Source organism: Crocodylus siamensis, chromosome 2 (assembly GCF_052110815.1).
Source record: "Crocodylus siamensis isolate JL-2025a chromosome 2, ASM5211081v1, whole genome shotgun sequence".
NCBI lineage: Eukaryota > Metazoa > Chordata > Crocodylia > Crocodylidae > Crocodylus > Crocodylus siamensis.
In genome coordinates this window covers 5,525,188-5,542,682 of record NC_143396.1, presented here as the reverse complement: position 1 = coordinate 5,542,682, position 17,495 = coordinate 5,525,188, and the positions used below count along the sequence as shown (strand labels likewise).

Below are 17,495 nucleotides of genomic sequence, written 5' to 3'. Positions count from 1 at the left end.
CTTGGCTGACTGCTCTTCCCAGCAGATGTCTGGGAAGTTCAGGTCCCCCATGATGACCACATCCTTAGCCCTCACTGCCTCTGTGAGCTGACCTAAGAATTCCTGGTCGAGCTCTTCTCCCTGGTTGGGAGGTCTATAGTAGACTCCCACCGTTAAGTCTCTCTCCCCTGGACTGCCTTTTACTCTAACCCAGAGCACCTCAGAGTGCGCCCCCTCTACCCCCTTGCTAATTGCCGAGGAAGTATATTCCTCCTTGATGTAGAGTGCTACTCCTCCACCTTTCCTTCCTATCCTGTCCCTCCTGTATAGCCTATAGCCCTTGACACTCACCGCCCAGTCATGCGATGAGTTCCACCACGTTTCTGTGATCCCCACTATGTCAGGGCTGGTGACAGCTAGGAGGAGGGCGAGTTCCTCCTGCTTCTTCCCCATACTTCGAGCATTCGTGTAGAGGCATTTGAGGCCTCCAATGGTTGTGCCCACTGACCCCCTAGTCTCAGCAATGCCCCGTCCCCCATCACTTACCTGTTTCTCCCTTTTGACCATTGGTCTGGGCTCGCTGGCTGTTGCTGGGCCTGGTAGTTCATCGTCTCCTCCGCCCTCATCTTCCCCCTCCCCCGACGAGCCTAGTTTAAAGCCCGCCGAAGGAGGTTCACCAACCTGGAAGAGAACACACGCTTACCTTTAGGGGAGGGGTGGAGCCCATCCCATCCCAGCATATCTCTCATAACGTAAATCATAACATAAATCTGACCCAACAGTGCCCATTATTCACTAAAACTAAATTTGGGGGCCATGAACTTCTACAGAATCCAACTATGGAAAGAAACACTCTGAGAAACTGAATATAGATTCCAGTGGAAGTGGTGCTTGTTTTTAACTATTAAACCTCCACCAGTATCATCAGCCTGAACACTGGAGCATCTGCTTAATACAGGAGAACTTGACCTCAGGAGTGGTTAGAAATAGCTAGAGGGACTTCTTAATCTGGCCGATCAGTTTGCTTTGTCCAAACAGAAATGCAGTAATGAAAACTGAATGTTTTTTAACCCAATGCCACATCTTCTTGAAGAAACTGCTTGTATTCTTCAAAGACACAAATAATTCAATATGTCCTGGTTCCACTTTTTGGAAATGCCCATGCTTTTATGTATTTCAGAGAGTCTGTGTCCTTTTTTTAAGAACATGGGTCTGTCGTTGCAGGGCAAGGCTTTCCAGCTAGTGAAAATAATCTGGTCGAGTCTGCCATTACATGGTAGTCTCATTTCCACGCCCCCCACCCGACAGTCCTCTGCTTTAGGGATACAGATTCCTCTTTCCTTATACTCGAACAATAATCACCTTCTCTCAAAATAAATTCTGAGTTTGAAGGCTTCAAGTGGCCAACCAACCATTTTACTCTCTCTTGATGTAGTTCTTTTCCGATCCGTTCCACGGTGATGTGAGTAGTTTTTGAAGCTGTGTTTGCAGTGCTACAGTGCAGGTTGACATGCCACTCTTTTTTCTCTCTCTCCATGCTTTACCAGTGTATACCTAGTACCGCAGAAATGATCAATACAGCCTCTGATGGTGTCAACTCTAGCAATGATAGTAGACACCACAAAATTTTACTGTTGCACCACTCACCGAGATACCGTAAATATGTACATCACTTTTGAAGATATTAAACACTGGAGATTTCCCAAGCATCCTTGGAGTAGGTATATTAATACTGTCTCCATTTCATAGGTGGGCAAACTGAGGTAGTGACATGCACTGAACCAGTGGCTAAGTTAAGACTGAGCCAGTGACCCTGCATTGTGCCTAAACTGTTAGGCCAGTAGTTCTCAACCTTTTTAGACTCAAGGCACCCCTCAGAAAATGCCGGCTTTTAGCTTTCACTCAGTTTTTTACTATAGACAAGTACTAGAACAATTCTTTTGTTGCAGAGAACTCGAAAAGAGTGCAGCAGATCAGAATGGTTTTTTGGCACTGGATTCCTATTTGACATCTTTGGGCTTATCTCGTGACTTGTGTGTAGATGTTTTTACACCAGCAGTGCTAATACACCCGTAAAAGAATGTCACAGCACCTCAGGGTGCCATAGCACTGGTTGAGAATAACTGCATTAGGCTATTGATATTGTTCACATTGGATTTTCTTTAGGGAGGTCCCCCATTGTGATTTGTCACCTATTTTTGACACTTCCTTCATGGAGACTGAGGATGAAAGAGCAGTTGTACAACCCTGGTCCTAAATGAAAGCACTACTTCTATGATAGTTGGCGGGGGGGCATTGCAGGGCAAATGCGGCTTCTTTGCTGTGCTTACTGGCCTTTATATATAGGGTGTGCACACATTTTTTTGCTGGATCAGTTTACCATTCTAACTGACTTATTCCGCTTCAGGGCACGCCACTTTTGAACTGGGAGCTACGTGGATCCATGGTTCACATGGAAACCCAGTCTATCATCTAGCAGAAGATAATGGCTTACTTGAAGAAACTACTGATGGTGAGAGAAGTGTTGGCCGCATCAGTCTCTACTCCAAGAATGGGGTGGCTTATCATCTTACCAACAATGGGCAAAGGATCCCGAAAGATGTGGTTGAAGAATTCAGTGATTTATACAACGAGGTTGGTATTTAGCAGCCTTGTCAGATGGTACGTTTGTCTGAAATCTTTAGCCTCCTGACAGGCAGTAGAAAAACACCAGTGCCTTGAAATATCTTTAAACAGTATATCATCTACTTAATCTAATTACTGTTAACTGGCCTCACTGCTTCTGGATCAGATGGCTGTTAAGAGTAAACAGTCTTTCCACCTTTTTTCATAGTCAGTATGATGATCAACTTCTAGCAAGTCTCAATCATTTGCTTTAGACTGTTGCTACTTAGCTTAGTTGGCAGTAAAGCAAGATTGAGACATAACATTATGATCTGGGGAAAGCCCAACCAGCAGTTGAGGCACTAAACCCTTATAAGTGCTCAGTCCAGCCAGAGGTCTGATAGTATGTAAACCCTGCTAGGTACTAATGGTCAAAAAGCAAATAAAATTAGTCTGGAATTAAAGATAGAAGACTGAAAACACTGCAACAAATGACATGAGATGGAAACAGTATGCTATCAGTTTGAATACTCAGCCTGTCTCAAAGATAAAAGTAACAGAAGATGTCTAGCAAAGGGAAATAAAAATAATTAGCAGTATAGAAGTATTTGGAAAGAAGAAAAGAGAAGAGGGCAACTTGGTTTTCAGAGATATGCAAAAAATGTGAAGGGTCTAGAAAAGCCAAATCGGGTAAATTTATCTTCTTAGTAAAAGAATAACAAATGTAAAGATTGTTATCTCTCATGCAGTGCATAATTAATGATCCCAGTGGCGAGGAGTCATGAAAGGATTTCACATTTATCCGTAGCAAAAATGTTCAGCTACTTTCCTGGGAAATCAGCACTTGTGGTTTAGGACATAAGCCAACTCTTAATTGACTAGGATAGGAAGCAACCGTCCCATACTCATGTTAGAGCTTAATGTTCCAGTATGGGGGTAATTCAGTTTTCTCTGAAGCTTTGCATGCTGGCCTCTCTTACAGATGTGGTATTGTAACAGGGAAGGCTTTGTGTGGATTCAGAATGGCAAATCCTGGGTTTGTCTCTGTGCATCTGGTAGAATGAAAAGTATGAAATTACTGTGAACCGTTGAAAAATCAAACTGAGAAAATGTGGATGTACAAAACCCCCACACATTCAGTGATGGATAAATAGGATAGCGTGCACTGTGCCTGTGGCTTTGGGACTCTTTGCGCTTGCATAATATGCGGAGGAGAGTATGTTTGTTAACATGCAAACTGACTTAGCATGGCACATGACTTTCAGCTTTTATGTGTTTTTGCTATATTTGGTCCTGTTGGCTTTCTTGTGCTGGGTGGTTTGCATGTTCTTGTTTTAATTTCATAATTAAAAGGGGCAGCTGGGTTGGAAGGTGGGGATGCAGCATCAGTTTTGGATCTCTCTCTCTGTTTTGGTTGGTGAGATTTTATGTTGGGCTGTCTTGTAGCATCCCATAAGGCCACTCTGAGCAAACAGTGGCTGTGTCAGTGGTGGCACATAGAGCAATCCTGAAAGCAGGGTGCATGCGACATGCTTGGTGCCTTTCAGGTCTCTGAGGTTCTCTTTTAGCCCTTGTAACTTCAGTTAGCCTCCTGAGCTGCAGGTTGGACAGACACTTGGCTGATTTAGTTAGAAACCTGCCTGAGGAATCCTGCCTTGAGTAGGGTGCTTGCCTAGGTGAGTTTGTGAGATCCCTTCCAGCCCTCCGTTCCTGTGACCCTATAAATGAGGCCCCATGTACCCTTTGATGCCTTCTGCAGGTAGGAATAGTTTCCTGAGTAGCTCAAAGTCTCTTAGAAGATCTCAAAACATCCCAAATGAAGTCCTGCTCTCATAGTACCTCATCGTGCTCCTTGAGGTTGGACCTTTGTGTCGTGACTTGCCAGGCTTCGTCTTTTTGTGCAGGTCTCTGGAACACGTCTGTACTTTCAGATTTTTGTGTGCATCTCCTTGCCGTCACTGGAAGTAAAAATATAACTTTCCACAGGCAAGTTTAGGGAGTGTGGTCAGTTCTGAACTTGGTCAGTGTACTTATATGGTGACAGCCCTCTTTGTCATTCTCTGCTGTTACTTCTCACCTCCTCTTCATATGCATCAGGTTCCTGGGTTGTCATTTGCAGGATTGTTTAGCTCTCTCTCTCAAGAGGAAGAACAGAGGATGTCATGACTGTAACTCATAGATGATACCACAGGACAAATGATAAATGAGGAGGGGGATGAGATAGAAGCTGGAAGACACATTGATTGGTGTGCACCACACAGGCATTTCTCTCTCTCTCTCTGTCTTTTTTAACCCGGTGCCCAGCGAAGAGTGTGATGGACACAAAGACCCATCTGGTTAACTTCTCCTCTCAGCCAAATTGTAACTGGGTTTTAACACAGTTTTGCTTGTCTTGTGAGTGCATTATCTACTTACAGCCTCCAATCAGCTTAGAAAAGCTGAGCTGCTTTATGCCGAGGTGATGTTTGTGGCAGCTTACAGCTGCATTGGCTGGCAGCGGTCTGGGCCTCAGAAATCGGGGCCACTGAGGGAGCGCTTGGACTGTGTGTGTTGAAATTCGGTAGCGTTTCTCATGAATAGGGAGGGGTCAGGGACTTTTTTCCCCCCCATGACTTTAGTGAAGAGCAGTGGCTTTTACCTCTCTTGCTTGGAAATCCTTATTCCTAGGATTGACTTGATGCCAGATTTGTTGCCCAAGGGCCTTGTCTCTTTCCTGTTTTCCTCTGCTCATCCTTTGTCTTCTGCTATGACTCCTCCTTACATGTTTTTCCTCCCTACTTCTCAATTTTTTTTCTTTATTTTTAATTTCTGGGTCTCCTCCTCCTTTTGGAGCATCGAGGTAGAGCAGTTCCAGCATCTCACCAGGGCTCCAGAGGCTGCCCTCCAATAGATCATTATCAATGGATACCCAGTCATATAGGCAGAGCCTAGGCATGATGCATGTCACATGGCACACCGGCTATATATATCTTAGCCCCATGAGCTAGATGGCCAGTTCAGCCTGGGCAGACCTTTGACTTGTGCCCCTTATATGACCCATCCTTTGAGTTTGTTTTCTATTTCTTCCTGTCTTTTCTTTTCCCCCTTCTAACCCTCTCTCCTCCCCCAGTTCACTTCCCATCACTGTTACCACCCTTGACTTGTCTTGTCTTCTCTTGCCCACCTCCTTGCTGTCATAGGAAGCCAGCTCTGCATGGGGCATCAAGGGCCGGGAGCCAGGTACAGGGGGACCAGCTGTGCCAGTGGAAAATGGGAGAAGTCTTGAAGCTTCAAGTGTCCCTTGAAGCCTTTTCTGGGAAGCCAGTATTATGCAGTTCCTAGCAGAAGGGGGGGCAGGAGATGTGTGAAGAGTGTTGGGAGGGTAACTAGTGTTTTCCATAATTACTCAGCAGCACTGGTATGTCACAACCATTAATATCCAGCTCTTTCAGAGAGGTCATGTGTCATCATCAAAACACCTTTGATGGCGGAAAAATCTCCAAGTCAGGGCCTGGCCCGTATACTTCTAATTCATCATATTTCCCCTGAGGCATGACATCTAAGTGCAGGTGATTAATCCTAGGCAGACAAGTTGTTATTGGGTCTGGGCTGAGTGTTTTCTGAGCTTTTCTGTCTGCTGTTATGAAATTACTCTGAGTCTTGTTTTGTTTTTTTAATTTTAGAGATGAAATACCATGAATCACAGGGGATTGTTGGGATCATTTACACAACCAGTGTGATTCTACCCCATGGGCACCAGTGCTGGAGTGTGTTTGGTATTTTTGGTCAAGTTAACTTCCTCAGTAGAAATGCTGGAGCAAGAGAAGGGCCCAGCACTGTTTTCAAAAGGGGGAATACTTTGGGTAAGCAAGGGGGTTTATTCTGCAGGCTTGGTCCCTTGGCCTAAGGACTTGGATCAACCCAGGACTTGTAGGGTGAGTGAGGACAATAAAGGGACTGTGCTCAGGGGATTATTTTTCATAGATCTCTAGCTCCCTTGTGGTTTCTGAGTAAAATTTTTATGTGTTTGCATGTGAGAATCCTCTAGGCCTGTGTTCACTGCTTTACTTCCCTGCTGTCACAGCAGGATGTAACTGGGAAACCACAGACAGATGGATTCTGAGGGGAATGAGACTGACGTAGCTGGAGAATCTGGAGGGCTGAAGCGCTGAATCCATCCAGGTCTAAGCGGCCAATAGACATCAGGCATAGGGGGTGTGTACATACATCCTGAGTCAGCTTAGTGACTCAACTAAGTTGGCTTAACTAAGTCAACTTAAGTTAAGCCATATTGGAGTGTACACACTAAGACTAAATCAACCATAGCAGCCTTTACTGCTCTTTGTACACAAGAAGCCAGTCCCCAGCGTCGAATCCTCTCTGCCTCTGCTCTCATTCTGTTAAAACTACAAGCATCAAGCCTTGGTGCACAGTAGTCCAGGAATAGCTGCTCTGTAGTCTGCATACACCGGAAGGCAGCTGAGTCACAGACCCACTGGCGGCTCCTGTTTTGTAGCTTGTGTGGCAGGTTATAGCTGCCAGGATTGCACAGTCAGTCATGGTGAGGGGTATTGGAGGTAATGGGTTATGCTCCCATGTTTTTGGGGGACGTCTAGACACACAGAGTGTGCATCTACACATGAAGTTAATACAGCACAATAAACTCCGGCACATATTGTGCTGGAGTTTATTGCTCCCGGGTGCTGCATTTACATGTGTGCGCGGGACTGCAGTGCACTGAGCCAGGCTGGAGCATCCTTGGCTGGCAGGGGTTCAAGGGATCAGTGTGTCAGCCTGGGGCAGCTCTGACCTGGCTCGGTGTGCTGTGGATGGGCTGGTTGAGCCACGAGGGTGCTTCGACCTGGCTTGGTGTGCTGTGGACGGGCTGGTTGGGGAATGAGGGTGCTCCAGCCTGGCTCGGTGTGCTGTGGACGGGCTGGTTGGGGCACGAGGGTGCTCCGACCTGGCTCGGTGTGCTGTGGAGGGGCTAGCTGAGGCACAATGGTGCTCCAGTGTGGAGCTCACTGGCAGGCAGCCCTCGCGTGGAAGCATCCTTGTGTCCCATCCAGTTCCATCAGTGTCTACACATGAGTTGCTGCGCAATAAAGAATGCTGCTGTAGAATAGTACTAACCTACGGTGGAGTTAATTAGTTTACTGCAGCCTAATAGGGCCACATGTGTAGACACAAAGACTTTACTGCAGAACTAATTTAGGCAGCTCCGCACTAAATGTCTTGTGTGGATGCGCCCAGAGTTTCTAAATGGCTCCTGGGTGATACTGAATGTCAGTGAAGCTGTGCCAGGCAGCAGCACCCTTATTAGCATCAAGCTGATTAATATGCAGGAAGTCTAATAAGCATATCCATGCTGGAGTATCCCATACAGATGGTACTGCTGTTTGGCACAGTAAAATTTCAGTACAGATCTGGCATAAAAGTACTTCCATTTTGTCTTGAGCTACTGGTTTCCTATCCTCTTCTCAACTAGTAGAACTGTTGGCACTCCCAGTGGCGGTCGTAGGGTGTATGGTGAGCCTTCTGATTTGAATCTCCAGTTAGAAGTGGTGAGGTGAGCGGCACATGCAGGTTCTGGATGGACAGGCGCTTGGGTTCTGTACATTTGAAGTTTGATACCTGCTGTGAGTTGCTCTCTCTTTCTGTCCTGTCTCCGACAGGTCTATAACCTGACTCAAGAGTTCTTCCAGCGTGGTAAACCAGTCAATGCTGAGAGCCAGAACAGTGTGGGCGTCTTCACACGGGGTGTCGTGCGCAAGCGCATCAAGGCCGATCCAGATGACTCGGAGGCCATCAAGAAGCTCAAGCTAGCAATGATTCAGCAATATCTTAAGGTACGTGCCTAAAATAAAAAGCAACACAGTTATGGACCCCAGAGGCCTAGCTAGGAGTTCTCCATTGCTGGGGATTGGCTTTTTGTGTCCTTTTTGCCGTTGGCATGTTCTTTTGTTCAAGGTTGTATATTAAACTTTACTGAGAAGCTGAAAGCCTCTATAACAGGCTGGCAAAAAGTAACGTCTCATCAGTTAGATTGAATTCTCTGGTGAGAGGTTATAACCCATAGTCCTGTCTTGTCGCTCCTAACGAGGCTTTCTCCCTGTCACTTACTAACAGTAATCAGCCTAATGGCAGCACCCTGGGCATCTATATACATGCTCCAGGCATGGGGGGAGGGACGATGCTTTAATTAGAGCAGCTCTGAGAGCCACTGTAATTAAAGCACTCGGAGTATCTCATGTATCAGCGTCCCCTCACTTCAAAATGGTGGTGGGGGTGCTTTATCTAAAGCTCATCAAATGAACTTTGGTTCAAGCACCCCTGCTACCATTTTGAAGTGTGGGGACACTGATACATGAGACGCAGAGGCTGGCTGCAGCGTGGAAATTCCAGCAGGCTCAATTAATCGAGTAATTACAGTGTGTTGGAGCAGCCTCCGCCTCGTGTATAGGTTTCCCCGGGGTCTACATGATCCAGGCACGGTACTGTATTTTCTCACATAAAGTATAACCTGGAATAAGATATGTACCTTGTTTTTGAATGAAGAAGGAAAGCTTTCCTTGAGTAGCAGCAGCTAGGGAGCCAGGCCTGCTTCTTGTTCTGCTCTGTGTAGATTGTGTACAGACTTTACTTTTGCTTTTACCTGGCTGAAGCTTAAGTGGCAGAAACTGCTGTTACTGTATTTCCTCGCACATAATGCACACTCATTTCCAGCAGCTGGTTTTTGGTGTGTGTTGTATATGAGAAAATACAGTGTCTTTATTTCCCTTCTGTCTCTCTCCAGAGCTTGGAAACCAGGACACTAACTCTAAAAATAAAATGCTATTGGAGCAGTCCCTGCAAACTAAGTCGCAGAGCAACTTAAAGGAAGCAGTGTTCATTAGAAAGCCAAGAGAAAGTAAAGCCAAAGGTAAAGGGTAGAAACCCACATCCTAATTTCCTCCTCTATGCTTTGCAAGTGGATCTTGTCTACTTTGTGCCCTTATGGCTTCAATTGAAAGCTCTTTGGGACTAGGACTTGTACAGCACTCAGCACGTGACAATAAATGGTAGTAGTTTGACACATGGGGCCAGATCCTACTTTTTTAGGCATATAAATGCAATCCTATTCCATCCTGTCAGAGTCCCTGAAAAAGCACTAGCATATCTGCTTTTCTAATAGACTGTTCTAGTTTTAAGATTAAATCAGAGACAGCAGCAAGGAGAAGGACCCTCACCTTTTACATTATCCATTTTTCGGGGGTGTTAGCAGAATGGAATAGGATCATACTTGGGCATCTAAGTCTAATTAGGTGCTTAAGAGGTAGAGTAGGATCCAGACCTTAAAAGTTTATATACTTCACAGAGTGAATAAGATCTGGCCTTTTGTGTTTTAACTTGTCATATGAATTAAAAGGTTATGTAATAAGGAAGGGGAGGCACACAGCAGTCCTGTGAAGTAGGTGAGTATGTTTAATCCTCAGTATCTTGCTTGCCATTCCCATGTGTCCACCTTATTACCAATACGCTTCCCACCAAATTAAGAATAATGTTTTGGCCTTTAAATCAGTGTTTATAACTAGTGGGTATAGGACAATTATGGGACTATTTTTGTGGCCTAACAAAATAAGAGCATGACACAAAGATTGTCCAATAAACGCTAGTTATTTACTATATTATGCACAGAAAAATATCAGTGCAAAACAGTTTATAATTTGAGGGGTGCCTGGTATTAATAGTTACTATTATTGTATGTGACTGCCACATTACTTTGGAGATTTTTTCTAATCCGTGTGAATGCCTCTTACCATGTAAATGGCAGAACAGCAGCAGGAAAGATTATAGAGAAGACCCTCTACTTGGAGCAAACAAATATCCTTTTGTGTATTGGGAATCCTTTGCATGGCATTTTCCTCTGATTTATCTTTCAGTCAATGGTGCAACCTGGCCACACCTGCAGGGGGAGGTGCGGTCTTTGGGAGATGGCATGGGACTAAGACCACTTGTGGTCATTAAAGATTTCGTGGTCTTTTGGATGAGAGGATGGGTGTTAACTCTGGGATCTTGGGCCACTTCCACCCTGGATAGTTGTGTCTTTGCCTTCCTAGGATGTCCTTCTGTGCATTTTTGCTGTAGTCAGGATGATGCAACAATGATGCCATTGTTCATCCTCAGAATGGGAGAGCTTCCTATAAACAGGACCAGGGAACTCCACAGTTTCTCCTGGAGTCCACTGGTGGGTATTCAAATGGGCCAGTAGCAGCAGAAGACCTTTAGATAAAGCCCCTATTTTTTGCAGGATGTACAATACATTAAATTTAGAAAAGGACAAAACCTAAAAAATTACACTTATCTAAATCTTCTTTTAACTGTATTGTTAAAGTTTAAAGCAGTTTCTTAACTTGGGATCATACAGGATGGATTCCAGACCTAGTGCACATTCTGACTGGGGAGGAAGCGATACTTTCTGTGGTGGGCACAGTTTTTCAGGGAAAAAAGTATGTTTAATTAGTTAGGCCTATCTCCTGCAACAAGATCCAGGCAAGTAGACCTGTGTGCCTTTACAGTACCTCACTGAAGACAGTTCTGAATGGGTAGAGGAATATACCTGAACGGATCTGATCATGGAAATGGAGTCATATGTATGCTTCAAGGCAGAAGTCTGTTGTTCTCTTGCTGTGAAAAGCTTAGCATATCTTTTTTAACTTTCCTAAATAATAACTTGTCTGTGCGTATTGGTCATCCCAGTTTAGGAGAACAGAGTCTGCCTGTCATGCAGTAACTAGGTATGCCAAGCCAAGTGTTTGCATGCCCCATGGTGAGAGGATGCTGAGTCTGCCAGACTTATAAACAAGGAAATTACAGTTTGGAAGAACCTCGGTAATTGGCAAAGAGGCAAGACAGATGATTGTAACAGTGCTTCTACATTAAACATTAGACAAAAGCAGTCACGCTGTGTAATGATCATGAGTCCAGTAGTTAAAAACCTAGAAAGAGAAAGTGGGAAGAGTGGAGGGCCACCTCCTCCTGTTGTTCGCACTGGAGACTGATCACGAGACAGGCCTACCGTTGCCGTCGGATTGAAGCCTGATGTTTTTGCTTGCATTAACGAGGTGCTTCTTGAGCATTGCTAGTCAGACCAAACGAATCCAAGGCCTCGCCTTCCCCCTCTCTTCTTATTTAGTTCCCTTTACATCAGACAGCGTCACCGCAGCCACAGATTCATAGCTCGTTGAATGCTAACTGTTTCATGGCATGCTAAGATCCATGTTGTAGACATAGCTTTGAAAACTTTGTTCAACTGAAGTCAAATCATTGAGTAAGAATTGCCACCATCAGTCAGGGAAAAATTAAATTAGGCTGATAGCACAGCATAGGTTCATCTTTGGTTTGAGCAACAATTATTAGTTGATCTATATTCTGAGCTCTGTCTCTTCCCTGGCTGGAAAAATGCAGTAGGATATCAGGAAGTTGGTTTAAAATCTTGGAGATGATAGAAATTCCTGTGCTTGAACTTGTACAGCTATGCTGAGATATCAGAGTATTGCAGTAAGAAAGCATCTGATTGGTTTTCAGAGTTGATTCGAAGTAGAACTAGGGACCAATTTTTTCCAGCACTCTGGCGAGAAGGTGCTGTATTAGTAAATATGGCGTGGGTCTAGTGCAAGGGATTTGAAAGTAAAATCTCTGAGTTCCCTTCCCAACTCACCCATTAACTCACCGTGTTGGATCTGTACCCCGATGGCATGGGTAGCTCTGTGGAAACATTGTTTTGTGTTACCTTCCACTAGGTGGAGAGCTGCGAGAGCAGTTCCCATAGCATGGATGAGGTCTCGCTCAGTGAATTCGGAGAATGGACCGAAATCCCTGGTGCCCATCACATCATTCCTTGTGGCTTTATTAAGATTGTGGAGATCCTGGCCCGGTCCATCCCGGAATCTGTTACCCAGCTCCGCAAGCCAGTCAAGTGCATCCACTGGAACCAGTCTGTCAGCAAGGAGATCGAACGCGTGGCCGACCACAACAGCGACAGCACCGAGGAAGACAGGGGCTGCAACGTCTTTGTGGAGTGCGAGGACTGTGAGTTCATCCCAGCCGACCACGTCATTGTGACAGTATCTCTGGGGGTCCTCAAGAAGCACCACAAGAGCATGTTTCACCCCCGTCTGCCTGAGGAGAAAGTGATGGCCATTGAGAAACTGGGCATCAGCACCACTGACAAGATCTTCTTAGAGTTCGAAGAGCCCTTCTGGAGTCCTGAGTGCAACAGCATCCAGTTTGTCTGGGAGGACGAGGCAGAGAGCGAGAGCTTGACCTACCCAGAAGAGCTGTGGTATAAAAAGATCTGCAGCTTTGATGTCCTGTACCCACCGGAGCGGTACGGCCATGTGCTGAGCGGCTGGATCTGTGGAGAGGAGGCTCTGATCATGGAGAAGTATGATGATGAAACTGTAGCGGAAACCTGCACTGAGATGCTGCGTAAATTTACAGGTCAGCAATTGGCTTGTTCCTTTGGCGGGTAGATACGGAGCTGGGGAGGAGGGGTGGAAGGAGGGAAATGCAGTACAGTCGTTAGCAGCTCTGTGGCTGCGCAAGGGCTTCCGAAGCACCTGCTGCAGAGATGCATTTTCTCTTCCATCTCCCAGAGCAGCTCCTTTAAAAGCCGGTGTCTTTCTGAGATCATAGAAAGATGATGGTGGCTGGCACGTTTTGGTGCCACCGGATTGCAAGCACTTTGCTTTTTTAGCCCCAGTAGCACTGTGCCAGCTGTAACAGCAACAGCAACACAATGACGGGATTCTTGTGCCCAGATCCTGGCATCCATGACTGTCGTTCCATTCACTCCATGGAGCTGTGCCAGTTTAGACCAGCTGAGGATCTGGCATGTGGGGTCCTATCTTTGATACCCGTTCATGGGAAGTGACATCATCCTACTTTTTTAGGTGTCCATTCATGTAGAAGCCTCAGTTCTCAGGTACCCAGAGTGAGATGCTCAGAGATTCATTTTGATTTCAGAGGCACTCCACACACCGTGGTTCAGTGGCAGTTATAGCTAATCCGGTAGGACCACACTGTGTATCATACAGCCAACATGGGAGGCACCAAACTTCAGTGATTCCTGCCATAACCACCTGTAGGTCTGTTGCGAGTGACTTCCTGCCCTTCCCACAGGGAAAGAGCTGTGTTTATTGAGGATAATTTCATTTAAATCTGCTAAGGTCTTTGAGACCTTCAGATGAAAGTCTATGTAAAAATACAGAGCATTTGTATGAATAGCAATGATGGCCAAACAATTGTTCAGTTTCAGTTCTGGGGTCTGATCTGCGCCAAAACTTTAATAATAATAAAAAACCAATGTCTCATCAAAGGTTAGAAATGTGTCTGTGCCTTCAAGGTGTCTGTCCCAGGCCTGACGTATTAATATCAGCAAATTTCGCCGTGCTTTCCAAATTTCAGATGGGTTTCCCACAATGTCTCCATGTCTCAGGGGACTCTGTTATCTCAATATTTCATGTTGCCAAGTGATACGAATAGCCAGGTTTCTCCTTTTCATACAAGGTCTAAGATTTATGGTTTATCTCAAGGCTGTCAAAATCACACTGGCCAGATCCAGACTGTAGGGGTTTTTCTCAGGCTGGAATTGGCACAGGGCAGGGGGCAGTGGCGGTGGCAGCTGCAGAGGTGGCTGCCACCATCACAGCTGTGGCAGGGGCAGCTACCTTGGCAGCGGTAACTACTGCAGTGGCAGTGGTGTCCAACACAGTGACACTGGGAAAAGCTGCTTGTCACATTGGAGGCACACAAGCAGTGATGGGCCCTTACTGACAAGGACCATGTCTACTGGGGCCCCAGATGCTATGGCGAGACTGCCCACCACTGGCTGCAGGCTAGATGGAGTGGCTTTGTGAGCCAGAACTGATCCAACTGAAGGCAAGATAGTAAATTTGCTAACTTTCCTATATCTTGGCTTTGAACCATGCTGAGGTATGAAGCAGGGTTCGTTGAGGCCACTCATGGTGTTGAGTACTGGTTGACTGGCTGCTTCGTGTGGGTGTCTCCTCATCTGTCTTCTTAGATACAAAATAGAGAAGTTACATGCTAAACACACATGGTAGAGAGTGGGGCTGAAATCCTGATCCAGTTGAAGTCACTGGGACAACTGCCACTTACTTCAGTGGAGCTCTGATTTCATAGTGTATCCTGATTTCCCTCTAGGCCACCATTCACATAATGGATGACTAACAGAAAAGCAAATTTAGATGTTTCAAGTGCGTGATAGTGCTACATATTCTCTGATGTGTATCGTGAAGGTGCTGAGAATGTGTTTAACAGTGTAGATTTTCTGCTTCTGATTCTGGCCGAAGTCAGAATTCAGGGTTCCTTAAAACTAGAACTGACCAAAATTTTATCCGTCAATGCTGTCCAGTCATCCTGTCCCAGATACAGTGCCCATTGACATAGGTTCATAGATGTTGGGGCTGGAAGGGGCCTCGGAAGATCTTCGAGTCCAGCCCCCTGCTCCGGGGCAGGAAGTCACTGGGGTCATAGGATCCCAGCAAGATAAACTTCCAAAAGTGTCTCGAAGGCATTCAAAGTAGGTGCTTGAACCACCTCTGGTGGCAGACTATTCCAGACCTTGGGGCTTAGACAGTAAAGACATTCTTCCTTATGTGCTGCCTGAAACAGTCTTGCAGGAGTTTGTGACTGTTCGATTTTGTCCTTCCTTGGGGTGATCTGATGAACAAATGTTCCCCCAGATCCTGGTGAAACACCCGTGATAAACTTATAGGCAGCCACCAGTTCACCCCTGAGCCTGTGCTTTTCCAGGCTAAAGAGCCCCATGGCTCTCAGCCTGTCGTCATAAGGTCTGTTTTGCTGACCTCTGATTATGCATGTGGCTCTTCTCTGGACTCTCTCAAGCTTCTCCACATCCTTTTTGAATTGTGGAGCCCCAAACTGGATGCAGTGCTCCAGCTGCGGCCTCACCAGGCCCGAGTACAATGGGCGAATGATGTCCTGGGATTTGCTTGAGAAGCATCTATGGATGCAAGCTCACTTTACTGGCCGCAACATCACATTACTAGCTGCAGCATTCATCGTGTGGTCAATCAGTCCCTTTTGTCTGTAGTGCTAGCCAGTGTAGCACTGCTGAGCCTATAAGGATGCTGCAGCTTTTTCCTCCCAAGGTGGAGAACCTTGCATTTTTTGGTGTTGAACACCATCAGGTTCTCATCCGCCCATTTGCTGAGCCTTGTCCAGGTCAGCCTGGATAACCTGCCTATCTTCTGCTGTGGATGCTTTGCCCCAAAGTTTGGTGTCATCGGCAAACTTGGCCAGTCTTTTTCTGATGCCAGTGTCCACATCATGCATCCATCTGCAGCTAGAGCCAACATTAAGCGCAAGCCTGACAAAGAATTGCTGGGGGCCTGTTGTACTCTCAGAAGGTCATTATTTATCTTCTGTCTCATCTGTTTGGAGTGGGAGGTGGAAAAGATTATAAGGTTCATTTTTCCAAGCCTTTACATCTGCTTTGGATCTCCAAGTTGTAAAATTAACCCAGCCAGCACTCTCATCCTCGTCCCAGCCTCCACTGGGATTATAAACTGGAGGCCACTAGTACTTTTAAAATATCCCTATAAACTGAATCTGAGTCCATCTCCCTGATAAATTCCACAGATTGGCTCCTACCCCCTGTAAAGGTATTAAAAGCCTCCACTTTCATTTAAGGTCATGTTCTTGTAGTACCGCGCTACAATGACATTTCCTGAAAGTTACACACAAGGCAGATTGCCATTGAACTTCCTATTAAAAAAGGTAGTGCTTCTCTTTCTGAATTGTCCTAATTAATCTCTGGAGACTTAAAAGCTTTAGCTCTTCTTTCCTCCCACCCCGCTCCAAACCCACGTAACTCCTACTCCTTCCTCTTCCACATGTGTGCATGTGCATATGCGTAGTGTGAGTGTACACACACCCGCTTGGCATTTGTGTCTCCTTTTTGGGGAAGTATTGCTGAAACTTGATCTTCTTTGCCCATTTCTGTTTCAGTTGACGGAGCACCTGCTTCCTATCTGTCTTCAGGCTCTTCTGAAGTCTGAGCTGCCATCTAACTCTGCACAGTGTTCATTGTGGCTCAGAATCTCTGCTTTATTTACCAGGGCTATAACTTAAAAAAGAAAAAAAAAATCTGCCTAGCCTGACTGATCTCTTCCCTTTCAGTCCCTCATCACTGCAGGGATGCAGCTGCCCCTGGAACTCTTCCATTGTATCCCACAGCCAGGTCCAGTTGCTAAATGTTGATGGCGTGGTTCAGCTCCCCAACAAAATCTTAGGCAGACAAGGTTCTTTGGGTAAATCTGTTTATCTTTTATTAGACCAACTCAGATAGTTGGAGAAAAATCATCTTTGCAAGCTTTTGGGCAGAAACACCCATTTATGGATTTCCCCCCTCAAAACCCAGAGAGATTCCAGGGAGGTTTAGAGAAATTATGATGCATTTTTTAAAATCTGTGCATGGCGTGCGAATGGCAGTGCTCTCTACTGAAAAGAAATCAACTACGGAGTTGGAAACATTGTTCTGTGCAAGCTTTCGGGCACAAACGCCCTTCTTCAGGCTTAGGGAGAGTCTGCTGTTGTTTTGCACTCTCCTGGATGAAAGAGAAGCCAATATGCAAAAGGCAGGTCTGTGGAAATGCAAATATGTGGCAGTGAGGATCGGAGGCCATGGGAAACAATAGGTGTGAGGCAGGTGGTGGTGGGAGAGAGTTGACCTGGTGTTAGAGTGTAGCTGGTAAAATGTAGAGAGGTTACTTGGGGTTATCCAGGAAAACACAAAACAACAGAACAGATCTTTGTGCTCCAGAGCTTGCAAAGAACAATTTTTCCAGCTATTTAGTTGGTCTAATAAAAGATATCACATCTACCCAAAGAACCTTGTCTACCTG

General features: G+C 45.7%; 1 protein-coding gene across 10 annotated transcripts in view; it reads left to right on the top strand.

The window, feature by feature from the left end:
* Positions 1-17,495, top strand: part of SMOX (spermine oxidase) — a 248,957-nt gene that overhangs the window by 224,906 nt on the left and 6,556 nt on the right. For all 10 annotated transcript variants that reach the window (XM_090035052.1, XM_090035048.1, XM_090035049.1 and 7 more), the window contains 3 exons: positions 2,387-2,613; positions 8,238-8,411; positions 12,345-13,044. In XM_090035052.1, the coding sequence (XP_089891178.1) occupies positions 2,387-2,613; positions 8,238-8,411; positions 12,345-13,044 (1,101 nt within the window). The remainder of the gene's footprint in view (positions 1-2,386; positions 2,614-8,237; positions 8,412-12,344; positions 13,045-17,495) is intronic.